The 27,972-nt window shown below is 37.6% G+C and overlaps 1 protein-coding gene across 2 annotated transcripts in view; it reads right to left on the minus strand.

Annotated features, from left to right (window-relative positions):
- Window positions 1-27,972, minus strand: part of CFH (complement factor H) — a 379,102-nt gene that overhangs the window by 134,736 nt on the left and 216,394 nt on the right. For both annotated transcript variants that reach the window (XM_053693829.1, XM_053693830.1), the window contains exons 15-18: window positions 21,211-21,264; window positions 17,114-17,281; window positions 14,232-14,414; window positions 9,078-9,251 (exon numbers count right to left, since the gene is read on the minus strand). In XM_053693829.1, the coding sequence (XP_053549804.1) occupies window positions 9,078-9,251; window positions 14,232-14,414; window positions 17,114-17,281; window positions 21,211-21,264 (579 nt within the window). The remainder of the gene's footprint in view (window positions 1-9,077; window positions 9,252-14,231; window positions 14,415-17,113; window positions 17,282-21,210; window positions 21,265-27,972) is intronic.

The raw sequence follows: 27,972 nt of genomic DNA on the forward strand, positions 1-27,972 counted from the left end.
TGGATGACGTCCCTTAAAGGAACCGTCATTCGTCGGGAGTCGCCGGAAGAAGAGGATGGATCCGCGTCGGCTGCTTCAAGATGGACACGCTCCGCACCGGATAGAAGAAGATAGAAGATGCCGCTTGGATGAAGATGTTTGCCGGTCCGGATGTCCTCTTCTTGCCGGATAGGAGGAAGACTTTGGAGCCTCTTCTGGACCTCTTCAGCACCGGATGCCAGGACGGATCGGTGATACCTGGTGAGGTGAAGACAAGGTAGGAAGATCTTCAGGGGCTTAGTGTTAGGTTTATTTAAGGGGGGTTTGGGTTAGATTAGGGGTATGTGGGTGGTGGGTTGTAATGTTGGGGGGGGGGTATTGTATGTTTTTTTTTACAGGCAAAAGAGCTGATTTTCTTGGGGCATGCCCCGCAAAGGGCCCTGTTCAGGGCTGGTAAGGTAAAAGAGCTTTTAACTTTATTAATTTAGAATAGGGTAGGGCATTTTTTTATTTTCGGGGTCTTTGTTATTTTATTAGGGGGCTTAGAGTAGGTGTAATTAGTTTAAAATTGTTGTAATATTTTTCTGATGTTTGTAAATATTTTTTTATTTTTTGTAACTTAGTTCTTTTTTATTTTTTGTACTTTAGTTAGTTTATTTCAATGTAGTTATTTGTAGGAATTGTATTTAATTTATTTATTGATAGTGTAGTGTTAGGTTTTATTGTAGGTAATTGTAGGTATTTTATTTAATTAATTTATTGCTAGTGTAGTGTTAGGTTTAATTGTAACTTAGGTTAGGATTTATTTTACAGGTAATTTTGTTATTATTTTAACTAGGTAACTATTAAATAGTTCTTAACTATTTAATAGCTATTGTACCTGGTTAAAATAAATACAAAGTTGCCTATAAAATAAATATTAATCCTAAAATAGCTACAACGTAATTATAATTTATATTGTAGCTATATTAGGATTTATTTTACAGGTAAGTATTTAGCTTTAAATAGGATTAATTTATTTAATAAGAGTTAATTAATTTCGTTAGATTTAAATTATATTTAACTTAGGGGGGTGTTAGTGTTAGGGTTAGACTTAGCTTTAGGGGTTAATCCATTTATTATAGTAGCGGTGAGCTCCGGTCGGCAGATTAGGGGTTAATAATTGAAGTTAGGTGTCGGCGATGTTAGGAAGGGCAGATTAGGGGTTAATACTATTTATTATAGGGTTAGTGAGGCGGATTAGGGGTTAATACATTTATTATAGTAGCGGTGCGGTCCGCTCGGCAGATTAGGGGTTAATAAGTGTAGGCAGGTGGAGGCGACGTTGAGGGGGGCAGGTTAGGGGTTAATAAATATAATACAGGGGTCGGCGGTGTTAGGGGCAGCAGATTAGGGGTACATAGCTATAATGTAGGTGGCGGCGCTTTTCTGTCGGCAGATTAGGGGTTAATTATTGTAAGTAGCTGGCGGCGACGTTGTGGGGGGCAGGTTAGGGGTTAATAAATATAATACAGGGGTCGGCGGGGTTAGGGGCAGCAGATTAGGGATACATAGGGATAACTTAGCTGGCGGCACTTTGCGGTCGGCAGATTAGGGGTTAAAAAAATTTAATCGAGTGGCGGCGATGTGGGGGGACCTCGGTTTAGGGGTACATAGGTAGTTTATGTGTGTTAGTGTGCTTTAGGGTACAGTAGTTAAGAGCTTTATGAACCGGCGTTAGCCCAGAAAGCTCTTAACTACTGACTTTTTTCTGCGGATGGAGTTTTGTCGTTAGAGCTCTAACGCTCAGTTCAGAAACGACTCTAAATACTGGAGTTAGGAAGATCCCATTGAAAAGATAGGATACGCAATTGACGTAAGGGGATCTGCGGTATGGAAAAGTCGCGGCTGAAAAGTGAACGTTAGACCCTATTTTCAGTGACTCCAAATACCGGCGGTAGCCTAAAACCAGCGTTAGGAGCCTCTAACGCTGGTTTTCACGGCTACCGCCAAACTCCAAATCTAGGCCTTAGCTTTTTTTTATTTTTTGTACTTTAGTTAGTTTATGTAATTGTATTTAATTGTAGTTATTTGTATTTAATTAATTTAATTAATTTAATGATAGTGTAGTGTTAGGTTTAATTGTAACTTAAGTTAGGATTTATTTTACAGGTAATTTTGTATTTCTTTTAGCTAGGTAGTTATTAAATAGTTAATAACTATTTAATAACTATTCTAACTAGCTAAAATAAATACAAAGTTACCTGTAAAATAAATATAATTCCTAAAATAGCTACAATGTAATTATTAATTACATTGTAGCTATCTTAGGGTTTATTTTACAGGTAAGTATTTAGTTTTAAATAGGAATAATTTATTTAATGATAGTGTAGTGATAGGTGTAATTGTAACTTAGGTTAGTTTTTATTTTACAGGTAATTTTGTACTTATTTTAGCTAGGTAGCTATTAAATAGTTAATAACTATTTAATAGCTATTGTACCTAGTTAAAATAAATTGAAAGTTACCTATAAAATAAAAATAAATCCTAAGATAGCTACAATATAATTATTATTTATATTGTAGCTATATTAGGGTTTATTTTAAAGGTAAGTATTTAGTTTTAAATAGGATTAATTTAGTTAATAATAGAAATATTATTTAGATTTATTTAATTAATATTTAAGTTAGGGGGGTGTTAGGGTTAGTGTTAGACTTAGGTTTAGGGGTTAATAAATTTATTACAGTGGCGGCGGTGTAGTGGGGGGCAGGATAGGGGTTAATAAATGTATTATAGGTGGCGACGGTGTAGGGGGGGCAGATTAGGGGTTAATAAATTTAATATAGGTTGCGACAGGGTCCGGGAGCGGTGGTTTAGGGGTTAATACATTTATTATAGTTGCGGCGAGGTCAGGGAGCGGTGGTTTAGGGGTTAATATGTATAGAGTAGCTTGCGGTGGGCTCCGGGAGCGGCGGTTTAGGGGTTAACATATTTATTATAGTATATACCATAAAGTGTGACCGCACCACCCTTTCTAGTTAGTGTGCTCAGGCACGGGATAAAGTCCGGTCAAAGACTGAATAATAGTACAAAATTTCAAAAATCCCAGCCACTGAGTCTTAGAGTCAAAAAGTTTTATTCTTCAACAAAAGATATGATCAAAATTGATCTTTCACAAAAAGCAATCATGAGTATCAAGGAAACATCAGGTGTAAGTTCACTCAAATCCACACATACCCCATCCACCAAATATTTATTATAGTGGCGGTGGGCTCCGGGAGCGGCGGTTTAGGGGGTAATAACTTTATTTAGTTGCGGCGGTGTAGGGGGGACAGCTTAGGGGTGTTTAGACTCGGGGTACATGTTAGGGTGTTTGGTGCAGACAGCTCCCATAGGAATGAATGGGATGTCTGGCAGCAGCGAACTTGTACTTTCGCTATGGTCAGACTCCCATTGATTCCTATGGGATCTGCCGCCTCCAGGGCGACGGATTGAAAACCAGGTACGCTGGGCCGGAAAAGTGCAGAGCGTACCTGCTAGTTTTTTGATAACTAGCAAAAGTAGTCAGATTGTGCCGCACTTGTGTGAAGAACATCTGGAGTGACGTAAGAATCGATCTGTGTCGGACTGAGTCAGGCGGATCGAAGCTTACGTCACAAAATTCTACTTTTGCCGGTCTCTAGCCTTTGATAACTAAGGCGAATCAGCCTCGCCACAAATACGCTGCGGAATTCCAGCGTATTTGAGGTTGACGGCTTGATAACTACCCCCCGAGGTCTCAAGTGTTAGAAAAAAAAAAAGGCTTTAACATAGAGATACATACTTGGGCCCCTATTTATTAAAGGTCTTGCAGACCTGATCCGACAGTGCGGATCAGGTCCGCAAGACCTAGCTAAATGTGGAGAGCAATACGCTCTCCGCATTTAACATTGCACCAGCAGCTCACAAGAGCTGCTGGTGCAACGCCGCCCCCTGCAGACTCGCGGCCAGTGGGCCGTCAGCAGGGAGGTGTCAATCAACCCGATCGTACTCGATCGGGTTGATTTCCGGCGGTTCCTATCTGCCTGCTCAGAGCAAGCGGACAGGGTTACGGAGCAGCGGACTTTAGACCGCTGCTTCATAACTTGTGTTTCTGGCGAGTCTGAAGATTCGCCAGAAACACGGCCCTTCAAGCTCTGTACGGAACTTGATAAATATGGGCCATATACTGTACATCATGGGGCCGAATTATCAAGCTCCGAATGGTTGGCCAGAAACAGAAGTTATGAAGACCGCTGCTCCATAACTTGTCCGCTGCCTCTGAGACTGTGGTCTTCAATCCACCGATCCTATACAATCGGGCTGATTAAAACCCCCTGCTAGCGGCCAATTGGCCGCAAATCTGCAGGGGGCAGCATTACACAAGCAGTTCACCAGAACTGCTTGTGCAATGATAAATGCCAACAGCATATGCTGTCGGCATTTATCGATGTGCGGCAGACTTGATACGCTACATCGGATCATGTCCGTCCGCACTGTAATAAATAGGCCCCATGTCTAAAGATGTATATGTATGCGTATATACTGTATATATATATTTATATATATATATATATGTGCGTGTGTGCATGCATATGTATTTATGTGTTTATATGTGTATATGTCTGTAAATACATATATACACATATAAATACAAAAATGCATATGTATACGTATCAGACATCCCAACTCTCCCTGAAGTTCAGGGAGTCTCCCTGATTGTAATAGTACCTTCCCGATGCCAGCAAATGGAATGCAATCTCCCTGAAACTCCAAGTACCATGATCAAATGTGGCCCAAACCCGGAAAAGTGTTCCTTTAAGGATGCCTTTAGTTGCTGGGACGTTATAGAACCCTCAAAGCATGCATCAGTAACCAAAACTGATTTTAATAAAATAAAAACACAAATACTACCTTATTTACTGCACGTAATGAATCTTCGTATTCTAAAATATTTAAGCATTCAACAAGCGTACGATCACTGGAAAATAGGTTTGTTGTATGTGGTTGTGCAATAAAGCTACTTTATTTTTAATGTGACTTTAGTGGGAAGCTACATTAATGATAAGTCTCTATCTTATTTAGGGTTTCATGGTGTCCAATATATAACTGGGGGGGGGGGCGCAGTAGCGGGTGAAGCAACCTCCCTGAAAGGAGTTTTTGCAGGTTGGGATGTCTGACCTATATAGACATATATAGAAGTGCATTAGAGCCCTTTGCAGTTAAAGTGATGGTAAATCCTAGCATTAGAGAAACATTAGGATTTACCAGTGTTACAAATAAAGTGGATTTTCAGTTATGAAGTATAAAATACTTCATGCTGAAAGTTCCTTTATTTGCCAGCAGCATATGCCACACTGAGAGGATAAGGCCACCCACAGCAGAACACTATTACATTACTGAGGTGACATTTGCACCTCTTAGCCAATAGCCTTGCAGCCCAGTTGGCATTATTCTGGATAGATAGCATGCTATTGGCTTAGATCACTTCACTGAAAAATAGCGTTCTGCAGTGGGTGGCCAGAGGCGCTCAGCGTGGCATACGCTGCAGACAAATAAAGGAACTTTCAGCATGAAGTATTTTATACTTCATGACTGAAAGCCCCTTTTATTTGTTGCATTGGTAAATCCTAGCGTTTATTTGCCAATCAGCATCGCTTATTCTGCCGTCTCTTACTTCTATCTCTCAACCAATCAGCACAGTTAAGCTTTCCCCATTTGTATATCAGTCTTTTAGATAAATAGCACAGTTTCTTCCACTCATATTCCAACTTATCTCTAGTTTCCATCCACTCATACACTAATCTCTTGACTAATTAGAATTACTTATTTCTCCACCACATATATTCTAGTCTCTTAGCCAATCAGTACAGCTTATTCACCCACTCATACTCAGGGGTAGATTTATCAAGCAGCGGATGCTGCAATCTACCCCCCGAAGTTTCAGGTCCGCCTGAAACTTAAGTTATGAAGCAGCGGTCGTAAGGTGGACGGATAGCAATCATCCCGATCAGATACGTGAATGTGCAGGGGGCGGCATTGCACATTACACTAGAAATACTTGTGCAATGTTAAATCCCGACAGCAGATCACGTCCGTCCGACATTTAATAAATCTATCCCTATGTCTCAGCCATAGGTTAATTTCCCACATACATCAATTTGATAGTCAGCACAGAACCACTTAGATAACCAGTACAGTTTAGATTACCCCACTCATGCATCATCACTTGGATAATTAACATTGCTTAGTTAACCTCCCACAGACATATACATATATATATTAGCACCTTTGCTCGAGTGCTAACACTAATGGGGCCCCTAGTGTTTATAACCTCTATTGGAAGTTTATTCCATGAATCCACCACCCTTTCTGTAAACAAATGCTTCCTCACATTTCTCCTGAATATGCTACCCTCTAACTTAAGATTGTGACCCCTTGTTTTGGCATTTTTCAGCTTTCAGCTTCTACTTTATTAAGCTCCTTCATATATTTAAAGGTCTCTATTACATCACCTCTTTCCCTTCTCTCCTCTAAACTATACATATTTAGATCATAGAGCAATTGGCAAACACTACACAATGAAGACTGCAAAGTGGGGTTCCCTTATTAACTGTTTCACTGCTTAGCCTTTCACAAAACTGGTCTTAGACGGAACACTGCACTTATCGCTTGCATGCTAACCTGACTGGAGTTATTAATTTTTCACATTCCAGTGTTCTTCACATACAGGAAAATGTTATTGTTATTTATAAGAGAGAGCGAGAGAGAGAGAGAGAGAGAGAGAGAGAGAGAGAGAGAGAGAGAGAGAGAGAGAGAGAGAGAGAGAGAGATTTAATGATAAAAAATTAAAAAAATTCTATGTGAAGAACATTGCAATGTAAAATATGCGTAACACATTTTGGGTTACAAGCTTTAGGTCTAACAGGGTGTTGCGTTAGCGCATATTCAGAATTTGTTATCTTAAGGCGGGTTAAGCAAATATTAGATATTAAGGGCCAGATTACAAGTTGAGCTTCATAATACCAGCACACAATAATGTGCACTGGTATTACAGGTTTTCAGCAATGCAAACGCATCAGAACTTGCGCAGGGGATAATTAGTGCAGCGTTGGGCAGAAGTGTTAAATATATATGTGTATATGCTTATATACATATATATTTATGTATTAATATGTGTATAAACACATATTAACACATAAATCTATATATGTATATACTGTAAGCATATACATATATTTTTACTGGAAACACACAGTTCCCATTGACCGCAATTTTCAATGCCGTTTTTTTTTTCCAAACACTCCACTCCCACTAACTTTAGCCCCAAAATACTACCTAGTGCAGTAATTTTATTAAAACATAAAGATGCTGCTATCTTTATTTTTAATTAAAATATACTGGACAGTATTATGGGGGCATTTGGGGCACATTTATAAAATTAACCCGAGGTCTGACTTGTGGTTAATTTTATAAGCACTAATTGCTAACGTGAGCTTGAAAAGATGTTGGCCTAGATTCAGAGTGGAGCACAATATAGCTCCACTCATTAATAACAACACACGTAAATGTGCGCTGGCATCCCAAGTTAGTCGTAATGCGAATACGACATTGCCTGGAAGCCTTGCGCTCACAAGAGTGCGCTTCCATAGACTCCAATGGGAGCCTCGTTCCCCTGCCGTGAGACACAGCAAAGCACCTAGTGCAGCGGGCAATGTGTGCAGCGTTGGGCAGCAAAATAAAAATATATATGTATCTGACCTCTGGTTAATTGCGCTTAGCGTAAAGTGAAATCGCAAGCTCACGGGAGCATTAACCAGCCACTTGTAATGGCTGGTTATTTATCATACGCCCGTAAACGGGCAAATATGCTCCTTTATGGGTGCACATTAAATTACGTCTTTAACTTTTAATCTAGCACATTAATAATAACTATAAATAATTATTATAGATATTGTATGTATGTATGTATGTATATACATATATATATATATTCTATGGGTTATTTAGAATTTTTTAGTACATCTATAATGATTTTTTAATTAATTAATTAACTATTTTTTTTATATTTTATGTTTAATAATTACATAAAACATCATAATTTAACTTTTGCCGGGTGCACGTGAACGCCAATTTGCAAATGCGATTTACCCTAGAATGATTCCCATTAATGGGTAACTGTTAGACGAGAGAAAAAAGTTGCACAAAACACATCAAAAATACATGTAACAATACAGTAACTCTCATATTAACTCTGTCTGATATAAATTGCACAAAATGTTATAAGGGCTCAGTTACGAGATTTCAGGTGTAAAAAAAAAATGAGCCAAAAGTGCATTGACAAAGCGATCCATAAGAACACATTTATTCATATTTGTAACTATGTCTATAAATATATATGTATATGCATGTTTACATATATATTTATGTGTTTATATGTGTATATATGTATGTCTATAAATATATATGTATATGAATGTATACATAAATATTTATGTGTTTATATGTGTATATATGTTATTCATTTATTCAAATATTGCGCTCACGGAAGCTCAAATTTCCGCTGCAACTGTAATCTAGCCCTAAATAAGCACTGCAGGTAGATAAAGGAGCAGAATTTTTTTAGGAACTTAGGTTTCATTAGGCCTGTTCTGAGCATGGGCACATTTGACTCACTTTTTATCTAGTATTCAGTAAACCAGCTCATGTTACTCTAGAAGTTTTATGACATCAAGCTATAAATGCCACCCTGCAGAGGTCTCAGCCTCCTTGAAGGTTTGTGACTAAAAATAATGGACACTGCACATATTTAGTAAAAAAAAAAGGAATAAAAGGTAAAAATCCATATAAAATGATGAACATTAGAAATTGCAAATATTATTAAGTATAACCCACTGCTTAGTGATTCTTTATTACAACAACAAAACAGTCTGTTTCATATTCCTGTAAACCTTTCCACTAGCTTTCAATGCTACAGTATATAAAAAAATAATTCGCTTACACTATAATTTCATATTCTGAATTAAATTTTTCATTTAAAAAAAATATCAGTCTAACAGAGATTAAGCAACATATGGTTCATGAACAATAAATATACTTACAGACACAGGTAGGTAGGTCATACCATTCTCCTTGCAGGCATTTAGCTGTACTGATTCCTTCATGCTTGTAACCATCTAGACATTTATATTCCACACGGTCATTATGTTGGTAGCTTGGCTTTTCACCTTCAATAAATGCAAACTCAATAATTGGAGCTTTTCTGCAATCGTCTCCTAAATAAATAGAGAGGTACATAAAATCATTTTAGAAAAATGTATTTAAGGTGTTGAAGGTATGTGATATACCAGCGATGGTGAACCTATGGCACGCTTGCCACAGCTGGCATTCTGAGGCCTCTCTGTTGGCACGTGAGCCAAAGGTTCACAATTATCACCTACTGTTCAGTAAGAGACTCTGGTGGTCTGGCCTGTTAAGAGCATGCGTTATTTAGGCGTAGCATGAAAGGGGGCAGAATAAACTCAGGTGCCAAACCTCAATATGCACATAGTGAGAGGCTGAGGTGGGGAAAGACTGAGAAGCAGTAGTGGCGGCAGCAGCTGAGGAATTTCGGGCTCAATAGGTATGTTTTTAGCAGTGATGGAGTGACCACTGGGCTATTCGGCCTTGAGAGAATGCTGAAATAGCTGATGTGTTTTCCGCTGGTAAATAGCTATTTGACCTAAATGTATTTATTTGTGGACTGCATATGCTTATGCCTTATCTTGATCTAATTCTGTTAGATTCTAACATGTTTTATGTGTTGGATTTGGGGGAGACAGTAAATTGAAGGGATAGGCTTGGATTGCACAGCCACAATAATTTGCTCTAAAATCTTAAAGGGACATGAAACCACATAGTAACAGCAGATGAGGTTGAAAAAAGACAGAAGTCGATCAAGATCAACCTAAACAAATCTAATATACTTACAAAAAAGCTCCAGTTGAGCTTAAATTAATCCCATTAAAAAAGGTGACCCATTTAACACAAGCAATCATATCCCTGAATTCTGTTTTTAGCCAGAGATGTAACTCAACAATTTTTAAATGTATCTAAGGTATTGGCATTCACTACCTCTTCAGGTAATAAGCACCACAATTGTATTGCTCTTACGTTAAAAAAATGTTTACGCTGCAGGAGATTAAATCTCCTTTCCTCCAGCCTTAAAGGAAAGGAGATTTTTATTTGTATAAATGTTTTATATAGCCCATATGGAAGTGTTTTTGTAACAATGTATAGTTTTGCTTATTTTTTAATAACATTGTGCTGATTTTCAGACTCCTAACCAAGCCCCACAGTGTCAGATGTATACGTGCGTTTACAGACTCCTGCCGGCTCCTGTTTATGTTATCTGTCTTTTCAAATGCAGGGAAGGGGGGGAGTGTCTGATCTTTTTGTTTTCCCTGCCCCTTTCAGTGGGTGTCCCAGCCTAACCTCATCAACAGTGCTAAACTGGGAGCTTCTAAGTATGTTTTTAAAAGGTTGTATACTGGATTTTTAGATCAATTATATGTGCATATTTTTCTTTATAGTAATGTCTATTACATGCCGTTATATAAAAATTGTGCATACTGTGCCTTTAAATTGTGACCTCTTGTCACAAACAATTTTGTTGAAATAAATATAGCTTCTGCCATCTCTGTATATTGGCCTTGAATATATTTATATTAAGTAATCATGGCCCCTCTCAAGCGCCTTTTTTCTAGAGAAAACAGACCCAGTTTGGCTGACCTCTTGTCATAGCTTAAAATGATCTATTCCCTTTATTAGTTTTGAGGCCCTTCTCTGAACTTTTTCTATGTCTGCAATGTCTTTTTGAGATTGTTCACCAAAACTGCACTCCATACTCAAGGTGAGGTCTTACCAGGGGTTTATATAGTGACAGACCCAAAACATTTATTTTCTGATTCAGATAACTAATACAATTTTAAAAAAACTTTCCAATTGACTTCTATTATCTAATGTGCTTCATTCTCTTGGTATCTTTTTTGTAGAAGCAGCAATGCACTACTGGGACCTTTCTAAATGCATTGGGTCGGTCAATAGCATGAGGTATATATGAGCAGCCACCAATCAGCAGCTCCTTAACCTACCTAGGTATTCTTTTTAATAATGGATACCATAAAAATGAAACTAATTCAATAATAGAAGTGAATTGGAAAGTTGTTTAAAATCACATGCTCTATATGATTTATAAAATAAAATATTTGGGTGTTATGTCCCTTTAATTCCATTGGTGGTAACATTCTAGTACAATTGGGAAATGCTTCAAATTGATGAAACATGCAGAATTGTTCTTGCAGAATAGTGGATTTCTTTGTCTGTGGACAATCAGAAATTACTGATGCAAGCTGTGCAAGATTGGTAAGCATCTCCAACTATTATCAGGGTTTTACAGGCTGGTTAATCACCCATTTGGGCTTCAGTGTCCATTTATTATTTCTGAGTGCTAATTTGAATACTCATTCTGTCTGTTCTGTGTTTTTAATTTCCCATCTTAAAATAAATATATTCAGTCTTCAGTGGTAGAATTAATGGCTTAGCTCTTCAGGCTAAACGTAGACATACAGTACATCTTCTGATTTGCTGCATGCATTGTTAAGGGAAGTATTATGTGCTACAGAGGTAGAAGACTCTCCCATTCTTGATAAGCCAGCTACTAAAAGGATAATCTCTTTCGGGTAGATTTATGAATATGTGAGCGGACATGATTCGCTGTAGCAAACCATGTCCGCTCGACCTCGCTAAATGCCGACAGCATACACTGTCGGCATTAAACATTGCACAAGCATTTCTGGTGAAATGCATGTGCAATGCTGCCCTCTGCTCACTGGCGGCCCATCAAGCAGGGGTCTTCAATCATCCCGATCGGATGATTTCAGTCCGCCACCTATACCATGAAACGATGGAGCTTTGAAGCAGCATCCAATGCTTAATAAATGGAGCCCTATAAGTCTGCTCCTAAGCAGCCCTCTGTGTTCGCTGTGTCTGACTCTCTTAACTGATGTCCAACGAAAGGAACAAGCCTGGAGTACCTTCTGTTTCGTCTTCCAAGTGGGAGGTATGGAAATCAGTCCCTAAAGTGGACGTGGTGATTTCTACATTAGGCAAGTGAACACTATTCTTAGAGAATAGTACCACTTTCAACCATACAGAGGGTAGCAAGCTTGAAGGCTTCCACAGTTACTCCTTTCAGTCTGGTGAGCTCTCTCTTTCTGTCAGCTGTCAGTGGAGCTTACATGGCTGCATCTAATTTGGTCTGGTGTGATAGCCTCTTGGAGCTTATGTCTGGAGACAGATCTTAGGAGGAGAGATATGATCATAGGCTCCTTAAGACTCCTTATAGCATTATTTGTGGTGCAGCTATGGAAATGTGCATTAATGCTAAACACTGCTATGGCTGTTCTTGCCTTATGACTTAAGTCTTAGCCTGTGGATAAGGTTTCCATGAGCAGATTGTTATCGCTTCCCTTTCAGGGTAAAACCCTATTTGGTCAGACTAGATGCTATTATTTCAATAGTCACTGGTAGTAATGGAACATTTTTCATACAGTACAAGAACTAAAAAAAAGAATAAGGGTATCGGATGATTCCATTCCTTTTGGCATTCTATGGGGTCTATCTATCAAGCTCCGAATGGAGCTTGATGCCCCGTGTTTCTGGTGAGCCTGCAGGTCACAAAGACCGCTGCTCCATAACCTGTCCGCCTGCTCAGGGCCTAAGTGAATATCAGGGCCTAAGTGCTATTGCATTGTTTTTATTCATGCATTTGTTTATTATGCAAATCTACGATATTTACTGGTCCTTTAAAGGGACATTATACACTCATTTTTTCTTTGCATAAATGTTTTGTAGCTGATCTATTTATATAGCCCATAAAGTTTTTTGTTTTTTTAAATGTATAGTTTTGATTATTGTTAAATAACATTGCTCTAATTTTCAGACTCCTAACCAAGCCCCAAAGTTTTATGTGAATACCGTCAGCTACCTTCTCCAGCTTTCTCCTGTTTGTGTAAAGAGTCTTTTCATATGCAAAAGAAGGGGGAGGGGGGAGTGTCTTATTTGCCACTTGCAGTGGGCTTTCCAACTACCTTTTCAACAAAGCTAAACTGAGAGATTCTAAGTAAGTTTTTAAACAGTTTTATACTGGATTTTTATATCAGTATCTGTGCATCTTATTCTTTATAGTAGTGTCTATTACATGCAGTTATATGAAAATGAGTGTATACTGTCCCTTTAAGAAGTTGTACTAATTACCAATACAGGGCGCGATCAAATATACGGCGCAGGTTTCGGCGCAAGCGTGGGAACCCGTGCCGCCTGTAATTTCACCTTGCACATCGGGGTATTACATATACTGCGCCTTTAGATGCTAAACTGGCGTAAGTAGGACAAACTGGCGATCTTCTGAAATGTGCGCAAATACACATTTTAGTCGTCGCAAGTAACTTACGCCAGTATTTTCTCCATGGAAAGTGTCAATAAAGAGTAGTTTTATGCAAATTAGGCTAACACTCGTAAAAATGAACCGCGATTTCAAATATAAATGCGATTGACAGCACACTACACTGGAGTGGAGGATTAGTCAGAGTAGAGAGAGGCGCAAACAGAGGAGTTAGTTAGGTCGCATTGTTGTTTGATTAAGCTTGTACACTTACACATATTTTTACATATTGCACACATTTTGCAAACATACATATACAAAATACACCACACTTTTTTTTCTAACACCTCACACATTTTATTTTAATTTTACAGTGTGATAGGCTGAGTGTTTGGTTGTGATTGTGTGTGATTGAACTGGGAGTGAGTGTGAGTGTGTGTAGTGTGATTTAGTGTGAGGATGGCAGGGAGAGGAGTATTGGAGAGGACAGGAGGAGCAGTGGGGTCCCCGTCAGGGAGTTACGTTGCTTTTTTAGTCAGTGCAAGGGTTCCTGCGCCTGCAATTTGTGGCGAGATAAGAATGGAAAAGATTCTCTGAATTCTGCGCGCGTAAGTCCTTACGCTGTATATTGGATACCAAATTGCGCGTCTGTTCTATATTAGTCTATGGGTAAAAAAAATATGTCCAAAGGGTGAAATATACGCGTGTAACTTGTATGCTATGCCGTATATGTAATACCAAAATCGCATAAAATCTGGCGTTTCCGGCTTTTGTGGGCGACGCTGCATATGTAATGGAGGCCCCAGAGTGTAACCTTATAACCATCTCTCACCTGCACAGACAGGAGCTGCCGTCCATTGTCCATTCAGACACAAGCTTTCATCTGACCCGCTTATGTGGAAACCAGCATTGCATTTGTAAATCACTTTAGCATCAGTAAAATATCTTTCTTCAATGGATTCTTTAGTAATTTCTCCATTTTCTATAGTAGGTGGCTGATCACATTCCTGTAATTCTTAAATAAAAGTACAAATGTTATTAATTATTATTAAAGCAAAATGATCTTTACAGGTAAAATCTGCAACAGATCTTAAATAAATCCCTTTTATGTATTAAACCTTTGACTACATACTACTAAATACGCTATTTTAAAGGCTGCATTCATTTTAAAGGGATAGAAAAGTAAAAATTGAACTTGCAAGAATCAGGTAGAGCATGCAATTTTAACACTTTTAAAATCACTTCTACAACTCCAGTTCCGAAAAAGTTGGGACAGTATGGAAAATGCAAAAAACAAACAAACAAAAAGGGGCCGATTTAACAATGCTTGGTGGATATGGTACGCTACAGTGTATCATGTCCGCCAGACATCGCTGAATGCGGAAAGCATACGCTGTCGGCATTTAACATTGCACAAGCAGTTCTAGTGATTTGCTAGTCTAGTTCCTGCAGATTTGCGGCCAATTGGTGTCAATCAGCCGGATTGTAGACAATTGGGCGTATTGCTTTACGCCGCTGCTCTTAACTCCTGTTTCCTGTAGAAACAGGGAGATTTGGCCCCATTCAGGCCATCATTAATCGGTCCCAAAAGGGCATATCTATCAAGCTCCGTATGGAGCTTGAAGCCCCGTGTTTCTGGCGAGTCTCCAGGCTTGCCAGAAACACTAGTTATGAAGCAGCGGCTATCACACTATGTGGCGCCCCTTTGTTATTTCAAGATTATAAATGACAATGGCTATCTGTGTGTGTCCTGCAGCAACAAGTCCGGATAGGCTCCTCCAAACAAGGTAATAGAAAAACAACTGCAGCAAACAAGATGTTTATCTGAAAGAATACTGAATATCCCACAGCATTTGGCGCTTCTTGCAAAATTTCAACACACAAAGATCTGGATTTGCACAGATCTTTGTGTGTTTCACGTTCACATCAAGAATTCTGACAACGAATACACATCTACTACTCATTATGTTATTGCTGTTCCTGCATCTGTCTTCAAAACCTTTCTTCTATTTCAACCCCTTTAAGTGGCCAGATGGTGAAACTCATCCTCTTTCTACTGGAAGCCGCCATATGGGATCGCACATATTGTCATATCCTGTGTATTTACAGATCAGTAAGGTTGCTGGCTTCTTGACAACGGTATCATGTACCTCAGGTTAGGATGCACGGCACAGAGCAAGAGCTTTGCATTTTTGCAGTTGCTGCATTTTTAAGGGGTTCTTAATACATTTTGTATAAGTTTAAAACTGAGCAAAAATGCTCACACAATGTACCATGCAGACTAACCCCAAGCCGCAGGGTGTGAGAATACCTCTGCTCCAAGATGGCGGCACTCAGTATGAAGAGATGGAGCTTCAAGCATCCGTACCTAAAACATTTAAGTTATTCAAATATAATAACTGTATTAAAAAGAGCTGCTGGCACAGGAATAAATAAAACACCATAGTGAGTTTGTGAATTAATTTGTAGTTGAGTTCAGTAGTTCTAAAGAAGCACAGGAATAGTTTTTTTGTCTAACCCTTGATGCCTACAGACTTGAAGCTGCGGACAGTACCACATTGTCAGTATTAGTTAAAACCTGTCTCATATCTGTTACACCACTTAAAGAGACAATAAACACTGTGATATTTATTTCTATATAAATTATTGTTTTGTTTAGTAAAACAACTTTGCATTATACTTGCATTACTAATTGTGTCCCGTTTGCTGTGATTTAGCTCTGAAAACTGTGTATTTTTTTAATTCACTAGAAATACACCTTATTGATTGCTCAAGGCTAACCCGGTCACTGCACATCTGTCTCTATTTGCCTTTAGCAGATAACATCTACAAGACAATGCACTTTATACTAACATTATGATTGTGGTTAACCTTGTTGTCTGCAGACTAAAGCCGGTATTGGCTCCACCAAATAAGGCAACTTGATGTTATTCTACAGCAAGACAACAGGAATATATTGTGTTTAGTGTCCCTTTAATCCTGCCCCTATCTAAACTGTGCGACAATTAGTAGATATATCATGAGGAAAATAAGTTACAGGTAAATGCAGATAACTTTGTCTGAGCTGCCAGCGGCCCTGTGAGACAGCCTTAGCTTGTTAGAGATTTCCCATTGTCCCTCATTACCCTATTCATGTCTTACCTAACCCCCAAGAAATGTCCAACCAACCTCTGGACTGCACAACCACACCTGGGGAGCACCCTAAACCTGCCCCTGGGGATGAGGGATTTTGTGACACTCTAATTTTTATGCTTTGCCACTGCTGATTACTCATTGGGTAGTCAATAATCATTATCAGTACTGAATCTGTTGCCATGTTGTACTTTCATTGAATATGTCTTTGTTTATATGTGCAAAATCATAGGAATGTCTGCTTCTTACAGTTTGGTGGGTTTACGTTTAGTCAGAGTTTAATAAAAACAGGTTTTACTGTGTTAATGTATTTGTAACTTGAAACAACACTGATTCTAATAGATTGTAATGACAGAGACAAACTTGTGAGTTGATTATGAAGCATTTGCAATAGATGTCCTAATGGATTGGAATGTCCCCATAGTAGTAATCTTAAAAATGGGCTTTAATGGAACAGAGCATTTTTTTAATTTAACGCCTTGTTCCTTTATTGGTTTTGCATCTTTTGTTTTCTTAAGGTCACAAACAAGAAAACAAATCCTTAGACAACTAATACAGAAACATAAAAGTAAATATACTTACGGACACACTGAGGTAGAGATCCCCATTTTCCATCCTGACAGTTGATTAATCCCAAACCATAAAGTTTATACTCAGGATTACATTTAATCTCAATAGCGTCACCGTTATAATATCTGCTCTTGAGGTCCTTTATGCGAGCATTTTTTATTTGAGGGGCTTGTGGACATTCTGACAAAACATAAAAACAGTTTAAATACTAATTTTAACTAATTAATCCATATTGTTAACTAAGTAGCAATATTTTAAGATGAACAATGCAGATTTAAATAATGCAGACCTAGGTACAAAATTGAGAGGAACACGTTAGTTTAATAATAAGCTGCATTCATTATTTAGAGAATTGCATTATTATTAGATATGTGCGATTCGTTTCGGATCGATTCGGAAATTCGGAAAATTCTGCAAATTCTGCGATTCGAATCGAACCGAATTTCCGAATTAAAATACTGCCGAATTACCGAATAAATCCGAATTACTTCGGATTTATTCGGTAAATTTGGATGGCCATGGATTACACTAGTATTGTACAGTATAAGTCTAATCCCACCTAACAATTACCGAAATTCCGAACCGAACCGAACCGAATCGAACCGAATCCAGCTGAATTTAGTACATAATACTAGTCTAATCCCACCTAACACTTACCGAAATTCCGAATTTCCGAACCGAATCGAACCGAATCCAGCCGAATTTATTCGAATCCGAATGAATCCGAAACAAAACCGAACCAAATTTATTCGAATCCGAATGAATCTGAAACAAATCCGAACCGAATTGATTCAAATGTTTCCGAATTCGAATCGCTCCGAACCGAAATTCAAAAAAAATCCGAATCGATCCGAACCGAACCAAATTTTTTCGCCATGCACATGTCTAATTATTATATGAATGTTCCTTGGTAACTATGTGGGGAACCATTATAAACAAGAAGCTGATCTCCCACTAACGGAGCAATGCCACTGAACAGACAATGCTTATATGCTGGACCTGAGTATTACTAAGTCCCCATATGACATTTTATTTCTGTAGATATATTTTATGTATAATAATATGCAATGGGTTCTAATATTTAAATGACAGTTGCTGTTTTATTATGAAGCAGTGGGTGTAAGATTCTCTTTAAAATAAATATTAACACATTTTACATTAGAATGTAACATACAAATAGGGGAGAAAATCAAATAGAAATAAGGGGGTCTATTTATGAAGCAGCGGATGCTGCTTCCGACCCTCTCCGCTTCAGTTCTGACTAAAGCGGAAGTTAAGAAGTAGCGGTGCTAAGACCGCTGCTCCTTAACTCGTATGCCACCTCTGAGGCAGCGGACAGAAATCAACCCAATCGAATACGATCGGGTTGATTGACACCTCCCTGCTAGCGGCCGATTGACCCCGAATCTGCAGGGGGCGGTATTGCACCAGCAGTTCACAAGAATCGATGTGCGGTGGACACGATTCGCTATAGCAGATCATGTCTGTCAGCACCTACATAAATAGACCCCCATGACTATGAACAGTTAAATGCATTGTTATAATTATTACTATAATTATTATTAATCAGTAGCAGCAGCAGCTAAACTGTCAGCAAGAATAATATCTGCTTTTTAGATGAAAAATGTTAAAGTGATGGTAAATTTCAGACTATAAGAATTTTGTAATAAAAGATTTATAATCCTAATTGGTATTATCTGTTCCTCCGCCCCCCTTCATTTCCTCTTTTTTGCTGGGCTGTGATGTATAGAGCAGTCAAATACACTCTCTACATAGGCTTTCTAAGGAATTTAAAGGGGCTGGACTTCAAGATTGTCAAATGACACACACGCTGATTGGACGTTCACTAGAATTGTCATTTTAAAAAAAAGTGTTCATCCAAGTGGGCTGGCATAACATTGCAATAGAATTATTACTATATGCACTAATTTAACCCTTTAAAAGATTGATTGAAAACAGAAAAGGTACACATACTTTTTTAATGGTAAAGATTAAATATATGGGGGTCAATTTATTATTGTGCGGACAGACATGATACAATGTAGTGTATCATGTCCGCTGCACATCGATAAATTCCGACAGCATACGCTGTCGGCATTTATCATTGCACCAGCAATGTCTTTATATTACATTATACTCCTCTCCAATCCCTTAATTTATTCAATCAAGTCTCCGCTTGTCTTTGCTTCTGTGATATATTCTAGACATGTGCTTTCGCATTCAGACTAATGCATGTGTGAAACCTTTCCCTTTAAGGGATGAACACATTTTTAACTTGTTCATTCATTATTTTTTTTAATTTTATGCATATTAGTTATTCATAGAAATAATTAAGAACTATTTTTGGATGTCTAAGCAAGGCTGGATTAGCCGACCAGGACACCAGGAGATTTCCCGGTTGGCCGCAGTAGCTGAGACTGGCCAGCTACAGTTTAAGGGGGTGGGGAAGCGATGCAGCTTTATCAACTCTCCTTTCTCGTTTGAGCTATTTGTATTAGAGTGACACACTGTTTTGAGTATCTTCTTTATGTCACACTATGGATAATCCTTTTCACACTGTAAAAAAGGGAATCATGGAAGCAATTGGGTTGCAGGGTGCCTATAAAAAAAACAATCAGTAAAAATATTGAGGAAGAAGTATCCCAGTAATCAGCTTGCGAAAAATGGGGTGTGTAGGGCTAGTGTTTTCCAGGGCTGCTTTGTATTCCCGGCCCTGTTCTAATATACAATTTGCACATATTTAACCAGAGACTGATTATTGCATTTAGTCAGTATAAGAACAAGAATTGTAATTACAAATATTTAGCTTTATAGTAAGATTAACTATCATATTACATAGAAGCTCACTTCATTCATAGGCAAATGTCTTTGGCACCTGGAGTCATCAGAAATATAATACAGTGTTGTGTATCTGTAACAGATATATAACTCACCGCCAGGAGCAACTACAATAACAGTGCTGCGTATCTGTAACAGATATATAACTCACCGCCAGGAGCAACTACAATAACAGTGTTATGTATATGTAACAGATATATAACTCACCGCCAGGAGCAACTACAATAACAGTGCTGCGTATCTGTAACAGATATATAACTCACCGCCAGGAGCAACTACAATAACAGTGCTGTGTATCTGTAACAGATATATAACTCAGCGCCAGGAGCAACTACAATAACAGTGCTGCGTATCTGTAACAGATATATAACTCACCTCCAGGAGCACCTACAATAACAGTGTTATGTATCTGTAACAGATATATAACTCACCGCCAGGAGCAACTACAATAACAGTGCTGTGTATCTGTAACAGATATATAACTCACCGCCAGGAGCAACTACAATAACAGTGCTGTGTATCTGTAACAGATATATAACTCACCGCCAGGAGCAACTACAATAACAGTGTTATGTATCTGTAACAGATATATAACTCACCGCCAGGAGCAACTACAATAACAGTGTTATGTATCTGTAACAGATATATAACTCACCTCCAGGAGCAACTACAATAACAGTGCTGTGTATCTGTAACAGATATATAACTCAGCGCCAGGAGCAACTACAATAACAGTGCTGTGTATCTGTAACAGATATATAACTCACCGCCAGGAGCAACTACAATAACAGTGCTGTGTATCTGTAACAGATACATAACTCACCGCCAGGAGCAACTACAATAACAGTGTTGTGTATCTGTATTAGATATATAACTCACCGCCAGGAGCAACTACAATAACAGTGCTGTGTATCTGTAACAGATACCTAACTCCCCACCAGAAGCAACTACAATAACAGTGTTGTGTATCTGTAACAGATATATAACTCACCGCCAGGAGCAACTACAATAACAGTGTTGTGTATCTGTAACAGATATATAACTCACCGCCAGGAGCAACTACAATAACAGTGTTGTGTATCTGTAACAGATATATAACTCACCGCCAGGAGCAACTACAATAACAGTGTTGTGTATCTGTAACAGATATATAACTCACCGCCAGGAGCAACTACAATAACAGTGATGTGTATCTGTAACAGATATATAACTCACCGCCAGGAGCAACTACAATAACAGTGCTGTGTATCTGTAACAGATATATAACTCACCGCCAGGAGCAACTACAATAACAGTGCTTGGAGCTGGTGTGGTTGGATCCTTCTCTAAAAAAAAAAAAGGTTTGGTGTTACAGTTTGTAGTTTGAAATTATATTTTAATAAACTGATAACAATTACTTTATAAGGGTGATTACAAAAGGACATTTAGATAGATTTTATTGAAAGATAAAACTTATTATATCATATATGTATAATATATATCTGCAATTAAACATTGTTTGCAAGATATCTCAAAACATTTAAAACTGACATATGGTTAGAAATGTCAGGGGGTTTTCTGTGTCGTTTATGACGATCAGGCAAAACTTTAAGACCAGGTTACAAATTGAGCGCAAATGTTTGTGAGTGAGCGATAAAGGGTTTAACGCTGGTATTACGAGTTGAAAGTAAACGTGATCACTTGAATACAGTCGCAATTTACGCTAGAATGATTACCACAACTCCAGAGCTCTGGTTAACTGTTTCACAAACCTAAAAAGTTGCATGTGTGCGTGTGTGTGCGTGTGCGTGCGTGCGCGTGTGTGTGTATATATATAATTCATTAAAATTATGGGGGGAGATAAAAAACTGAAATTAAAATCCTCCATGTCTCAAAATTAAATCAATGTAAATATTTGCATAGGAAATTAGTACATCTAGGCAAGTATCCCCGCTTGCTTTTCCCCAGAAATTCTTAATATGCAATGTTTCCAATGCACAAGAGAATTGTGGGTAAGATATGCAAATTCTCATTTTTTTTGCTTCAAAAATACTGTTTTGACACAGCGATCCTTTTAAACAGGACTATGACAGCAAACCAGAAATCACTCACTAGACAAGCCTGTTTCGTTCTTTTTAGAACTCATCACTCAGTAGGAGATAGATTTCTGGTTGCTGCATTGGAAAAGCTATTTTCATGGTTAAACCAAAATTCATTAAAATTATGGGGGGAGATAAAAAACTGAAATTAAAATCCTCCATGTCTCAAAATTAAATCAATGTAAATATTTGCATAGGAAATTAGTACATCTAGGCAAGTATCCCCGCTTGCTTTTCCCCAGAAATTCTTAATATGCAATGTTTCCAATGCACAAGAGAATTGTGGGTAAGATATGCAAATTAGATATGCAAATTCTCAGTTTTTTGGCTTCAAAAATACTGTTTTGACACAGCGATCCTTTTAAACAGGACTATGACAGCAAACCAGAAATCACTCACTAGACAAGCCTGTTTCGTTCTTTTTAGAACTCATCAGTAGGAGATAGATTTCTAGTTGCTGCATTGGAAAAGCTATTTTCATGGTTAAACCAAAATTCATTAAAATTATGGGGGGGAGATAAAAAACTGAAATTAAAATCCTCCATGTCTCAAAATTAAATCAATGTAAATATTTGCATAGGAAATTAGTTCATCTAGGCAAGTATCCCCGCTTGCTTTTCCCCAGAAATTCTTAATATACAAAGTTTCCAATGCACAAGAGAATTGTGGGTAAGATATGCAAATTAGATATGCAAATTCTCAGTTACTGTTTTGACACAGCGATCCTTTTAAACAGGACTATGACAGCAAACCAGAAATCACTCACTAGACAAGCCTGTTTCGTTCTTTTTAGAACTCATCAGTAGTATTTCCTATGCAAATATTTACATTGATTTAATTTTGAGACATGGAGGATTTTAATTTCAGTTTTTTATCTCCCCCCCATAATTTTAATGAATTTTGGTTTAACCATGAAAATAGCTTTTCCAATGCAGCAACCAGAAATCTATCTCCTACTGAGTGATGAGTTCTAAAAAGAACGAAACAGGCTTGTCTAGTGAGTGATTTCTGGTTTGCTGTCATAGTCCTGTTTAAAAGGATCGCTGTGTCAAAACAGTTTTTTTGAAGCAAAAAACTGAGAATTTGCATATCTAATTTGCATATCTAACCCACAATTCTCTTGTGCATTGGAAACATTGCATATTAAGAATATCTGGGGAAAAGCAAGCAGGGATACTTGCCTAGATGTACTAATTTCCTATGCAAATATTTACATTGATTTAATTTTGAGACATGGAGGATTTTAATTTCAGTTTTTTATCTCCACCCATAATTTTAATGAATTTTGGTTTAACCATGAAAATAGCTTTTCCAATGCAGCAACCAGAAATCTATCTCATACTGAGTGATGAGTTCTAAAAAGAACGAAACAGGCTTGTCTAGTGAGTGATTTCTGGTTTGCTGTCATAGTCCTGTTTAAAAGGATCGCTGTGTCAAAAAAGTATTTTTGAAGCAAAAAAACTGAGAATTTGCATATCTAATTTGCATATCTTACCCACAATTCTCTTGTGCATTGGAAACATTGCATATTAAGAATTTCTGGGGAAAAGCAAGCGGGGATACTTGCCTAGATGTACTAATTTCCTATGCAAATATTTACATTTATATATATATATATATATATATATATATGTATGGAGAGAGTGGTGTGTACTCAGTGGACACACCACGCCCTTAGGGGGCGCTTCCTCAGTTCCAATATAATAGGTGATATGGTAGTGCTTGTAATGTCTCAACAGAAAAAAACAGGCCTAAATCTAGAAATATGATAATAGCAACAATAATAAAACTATAAATAAAACCCTAAAAAATCTAAAATGTGGACATAAGTAAGTAACCACAATGCTGAAAATGATAATAGTAAAAAACTATATATATATATATATATATATATATATATATATATATATATATATATATATATATATATAAGAATATATATATATATTACTGGAATATAAACATAGATTGGAAAAAATATTAAAACCAATTCAAAACCAAATAATGATAATGTGAAAGTCTATGAGTCCAGGGTAATGACAGTTCCCAGATGTTTGAGGCTGCACTCTGTCAAAGGATGGCTATCCTGTAGTATGGAATCTAAAAAAGAATAAAAAACAGAGGCGCCACCATGGCCTAATATCGCCAGTACAGGTAAAATGAGCAGCAATATGAGAATGTGAATACTCACAAACATAAAGCACCCCACTGGTGCTAGTAGAGCAGACTGACACTTCTCAGTGGTTCAGCACACTGTATCCAAAGCGCAGAGACAGTCAGGAATCCTCTGACACTCCAATGTATATGTGCCTATGGATAAAGGAAAAAGCAACACGACATGGCCCAATATCATCAGGACAAGGGGAAAATGATACCAATTGCTTGCACTTACAAGATGGTGGGCACCTGCAGCATAGCCTGATGAAACAGCCCTGAGTAGGCTGAGAAACTAGTTGCTGTGTTGATAAAGACTTTTTATACTTTTATACACTTGCTATTGTGTGTATTTTTTTCACCTCCTGTGATAAATTATATCGTTGATCCTGGTTCCTGTTGAGGATTGCTGTTTTAAGTCTACTGGGCGACGTTTTGGCTCCAGTTTGCTGAGATTGCACCTGCAGGTGCCCACCATCTTGTAAGTGCAAGCAATTGGTATTATTTTCCCCTTGTCCTGATGATATTGGGCCATGTCGTGTTGCTTTTTCCTCTATCCATAGGCACATATACATTGGAGTGTCAGAGGATTCCTGACTGTCTCTGCGCTTTGGATACAGTGTGCTGAACCACTGAGAAGTGTCAGTCTGCTCTACTAGCACCAGTGGGGTGCTTTATGTTTGTGAGTATTCACATTCTCATATTGCTGCTCATTTTACCTGTACTGGCGATATTAGGCCATGGTGGCGCCTCTGTTTTTTATTCTTTTATATATATATATATATATATATACATATATATATATATATATAAATATATATGTTTACATATGTATTTATGTATTTATATGTGTATATATTTATTTAGACATATATACAGTGTCCACATCAGTGTTAATTTCGTCGACTAAAACTAGACTAAAATAACTATAAAACTAAAGAAATTCTGATGACTAAAATTCGACTGAAACTAAAATGACATTTTAGTCAAAAGACTATGACTAAAACTAAATCAAAATGACATTTTAGTCAAAAGACTATGACTAAAACTAAATCAAAATTTGCTGACAAAAACATTTTATGCAAGGTGTTATAATCAATCCATATCCAATTACTGCTGTTTTGTAAAATTTACAAAACTTAATTTTATAAAATTTTAAGATAAATAAAGACATGTTATATACCACAACAGTTAAATCTGTTAAATCTGTATTGCATGTTCAAACCTTAATACCATAAATAAAAACAGGTTAATAAACCTTTACTCCAGGAGTATATAATGAGTTTGGAAGTTCTAGAGCAGTGCTAATATCGTTGCCGAAAAATTTTCGAATCTGTGAACAATCAATTGATTCTTCCTATAGAAATAAGCATAACCCACGAATATGGGTTTAAGTTATGCTGTGCCTGTGCTAGCTGCAGAAACTTTTTGTTGTGTTGAGTTACTTGATACTTGTTTTAATTATTAACAGAGAACTGTTAACGATTTTATATTGGGTAATATGTTCAATACAGCCAATACAGTTTACAGTTTTGTTTTTTTATATTTTAAAGTTGCACTTCTGTTTGTTTATGAAACTTTGCTTTTATTTAATTTTAAGTTTAATAAAGATGTTACATATCACAACGGCTAAATCTGTGTCTGTATTGCATGTTTAAACCTTAATACCATAAATATTAACAGGTGTTATGTTTACTCCTGGAGAATGTAATCAGTTTGCAAATGATAGAGAAATGCTTAAATAATGCATTACACTTTAACTAAACCCCTTAGATTTGAGTCGACTAAAATCTACTGGAGATTCAGTCAACTAAAATTAGACTAAAACTAAAACAATTCAGATGACTAAAATACGACTAAAACTAAAATGGCATTTTAGTCAAAAGACTAAAACTAAGACTAAATCGAAATTTGCCGTCAAAATTAACACTGGTCCACATATAAACCCATAAACACATATCTATACATATATAAACATATATAAGTGCATTGGAGCCCTTTGCTGTTAAGTAGATGAAAACATGAAAAAATATATTTATGAAATATAAATTTTTAATAAAGGTTTTAACTATATATTTACTGTAAATATTTCACATTGCAATGTTCTGCAAATAGCAGAATATTTTATAAGTATTTTCAAATAGATATGAATATACACACATTGGGGCATATGTATCAAGGTCTGGTGGACCTGATCCGACACTGCGGATCAGGTCTGCCAGACCTCGCTGAATACGGCGAGCAATACGCTCGCCGTATTCAGCATTGCACCAGCAGCTCACAAGAGCTGCTGGTGCAACGCCGCCCCCTGCCGACTCGCAGCCAATCAGCCACCAGCAGGGGGGTGTCAATCAACCTGATCGTACTCGATCGGGTTGTATTGTGGCGATGTCTGTCCACCTGCTCAGAGCAGGCAGACAGGTTATGGAGCAGCGGTCGCCAGAAACACGGGGCATCAAGCTCTATTCGGAGCTTGATACATATGCCCCTATATATATATATATATATATATATATATATCTTACACAACCTTAGCACTCCCTGTAAGGTAACAATGGCCGGTGCAGAGTCTCCAAACACACTCCAAAAAAATATTACTTGCACCCGGTTTCTTTAATAAGGATGTTACCCCTTTATTCACATACGCCTAGATTTGGAGTTTTGCGGCCAAGGGGGTGCGTTAGCTACGCGTGCTTTTTTCTGGCCGCACCTTTTAAATACCGCTGGTATTTAGAGTTCACAGAATGGCAGGGTTTTCAGTGCGTTAGGCTCCAAAAAGGGAGCGTAGAGCATAATTTACCGCCACTGCAACTCTCGATACCAGCGGTGCTTACGGACACGGCCAGCCTCAAAAACGTGCTTGTGCACGATTCCCCCATAGGAAACAATGGGGCTGTTTGAGCTGAAAAAAAACCTAACACCTGCAAAAAAGCCGCGTTCAGCTCCTAACGCAGCCCCATTGTTTCCTATGGGGAAACACTTCCTAAGTCTGCACCTAACACCCTAACATATACCCCGAGTCTAAACACCCCTAACCTTACACTTATTAACCCCTATTCTGCCGCCCCTGCTATCGCTGACACCTGCATATTTTTTTTAACCCCTAATCTGCCGCTCCGTAAACCGCCGCTACTTACATTATCCCTATGTACCCCTAATCTGCTGCCCCTAACACCGCTGACCCCTATATTATATTTATTAACCCCTAATCTGCCGCCCCCAACGTCGCCTCCACCTAACTACACTTATTAACCACTAATCTGCCGACCGGACCTGAGCGCTACTATAATAAATGTATTAACCCCTAATCCGCCTCACTCCCGCATCAATAACCCTATAAGAAATAGTATTAACCCCTAATCTGCCCTCCCTAACATTGCCGACACCTAACTTCAAGTATTAACCCCTAATCTGCCGATCGGAGCTCACCGCTACTCTAATAAATTTTTTAACCCCTAAAGCTAATTCTAACCCTAACACTAACACCCCCCTATGTTAAATATAATTTTATTCTAACGAAATAAATTAACTCTTATTAAATAACTTATTCCTATTTAAAGCTAAATACTTACCTGTAAAATAAACCCTAATATAGCTACAATATAAATTATAATTACATTGTAGCTATTTTAGGATTAATATTTATTTTACAGGCAACTTTGTAATTATTTTAACCAGGTACAATAGCTATTAAATAGTTAATAACTATTTAATAGCTAAAATAGTTAAAATAATTACAAAATTACCTGTAAAATAAATCCTAACCTAAGTTACAATTAAACCTAACACTACACTATCAAT

This window comes from Bombina bombina, chromosome 10 (assembly GCF_027579735.1).
Source record: "Bombina bombina isolate aBomBom1 chromosome 10, aBomBom1.pri, whole genome shotgun sequence".
NCBI classification, from domain to species: domain Eukaryota; kingdom Metazoa; phylum Chordata; class Amphibia; order Anura; family Bombinatoridae; genus Bombina; species Bombina bombina.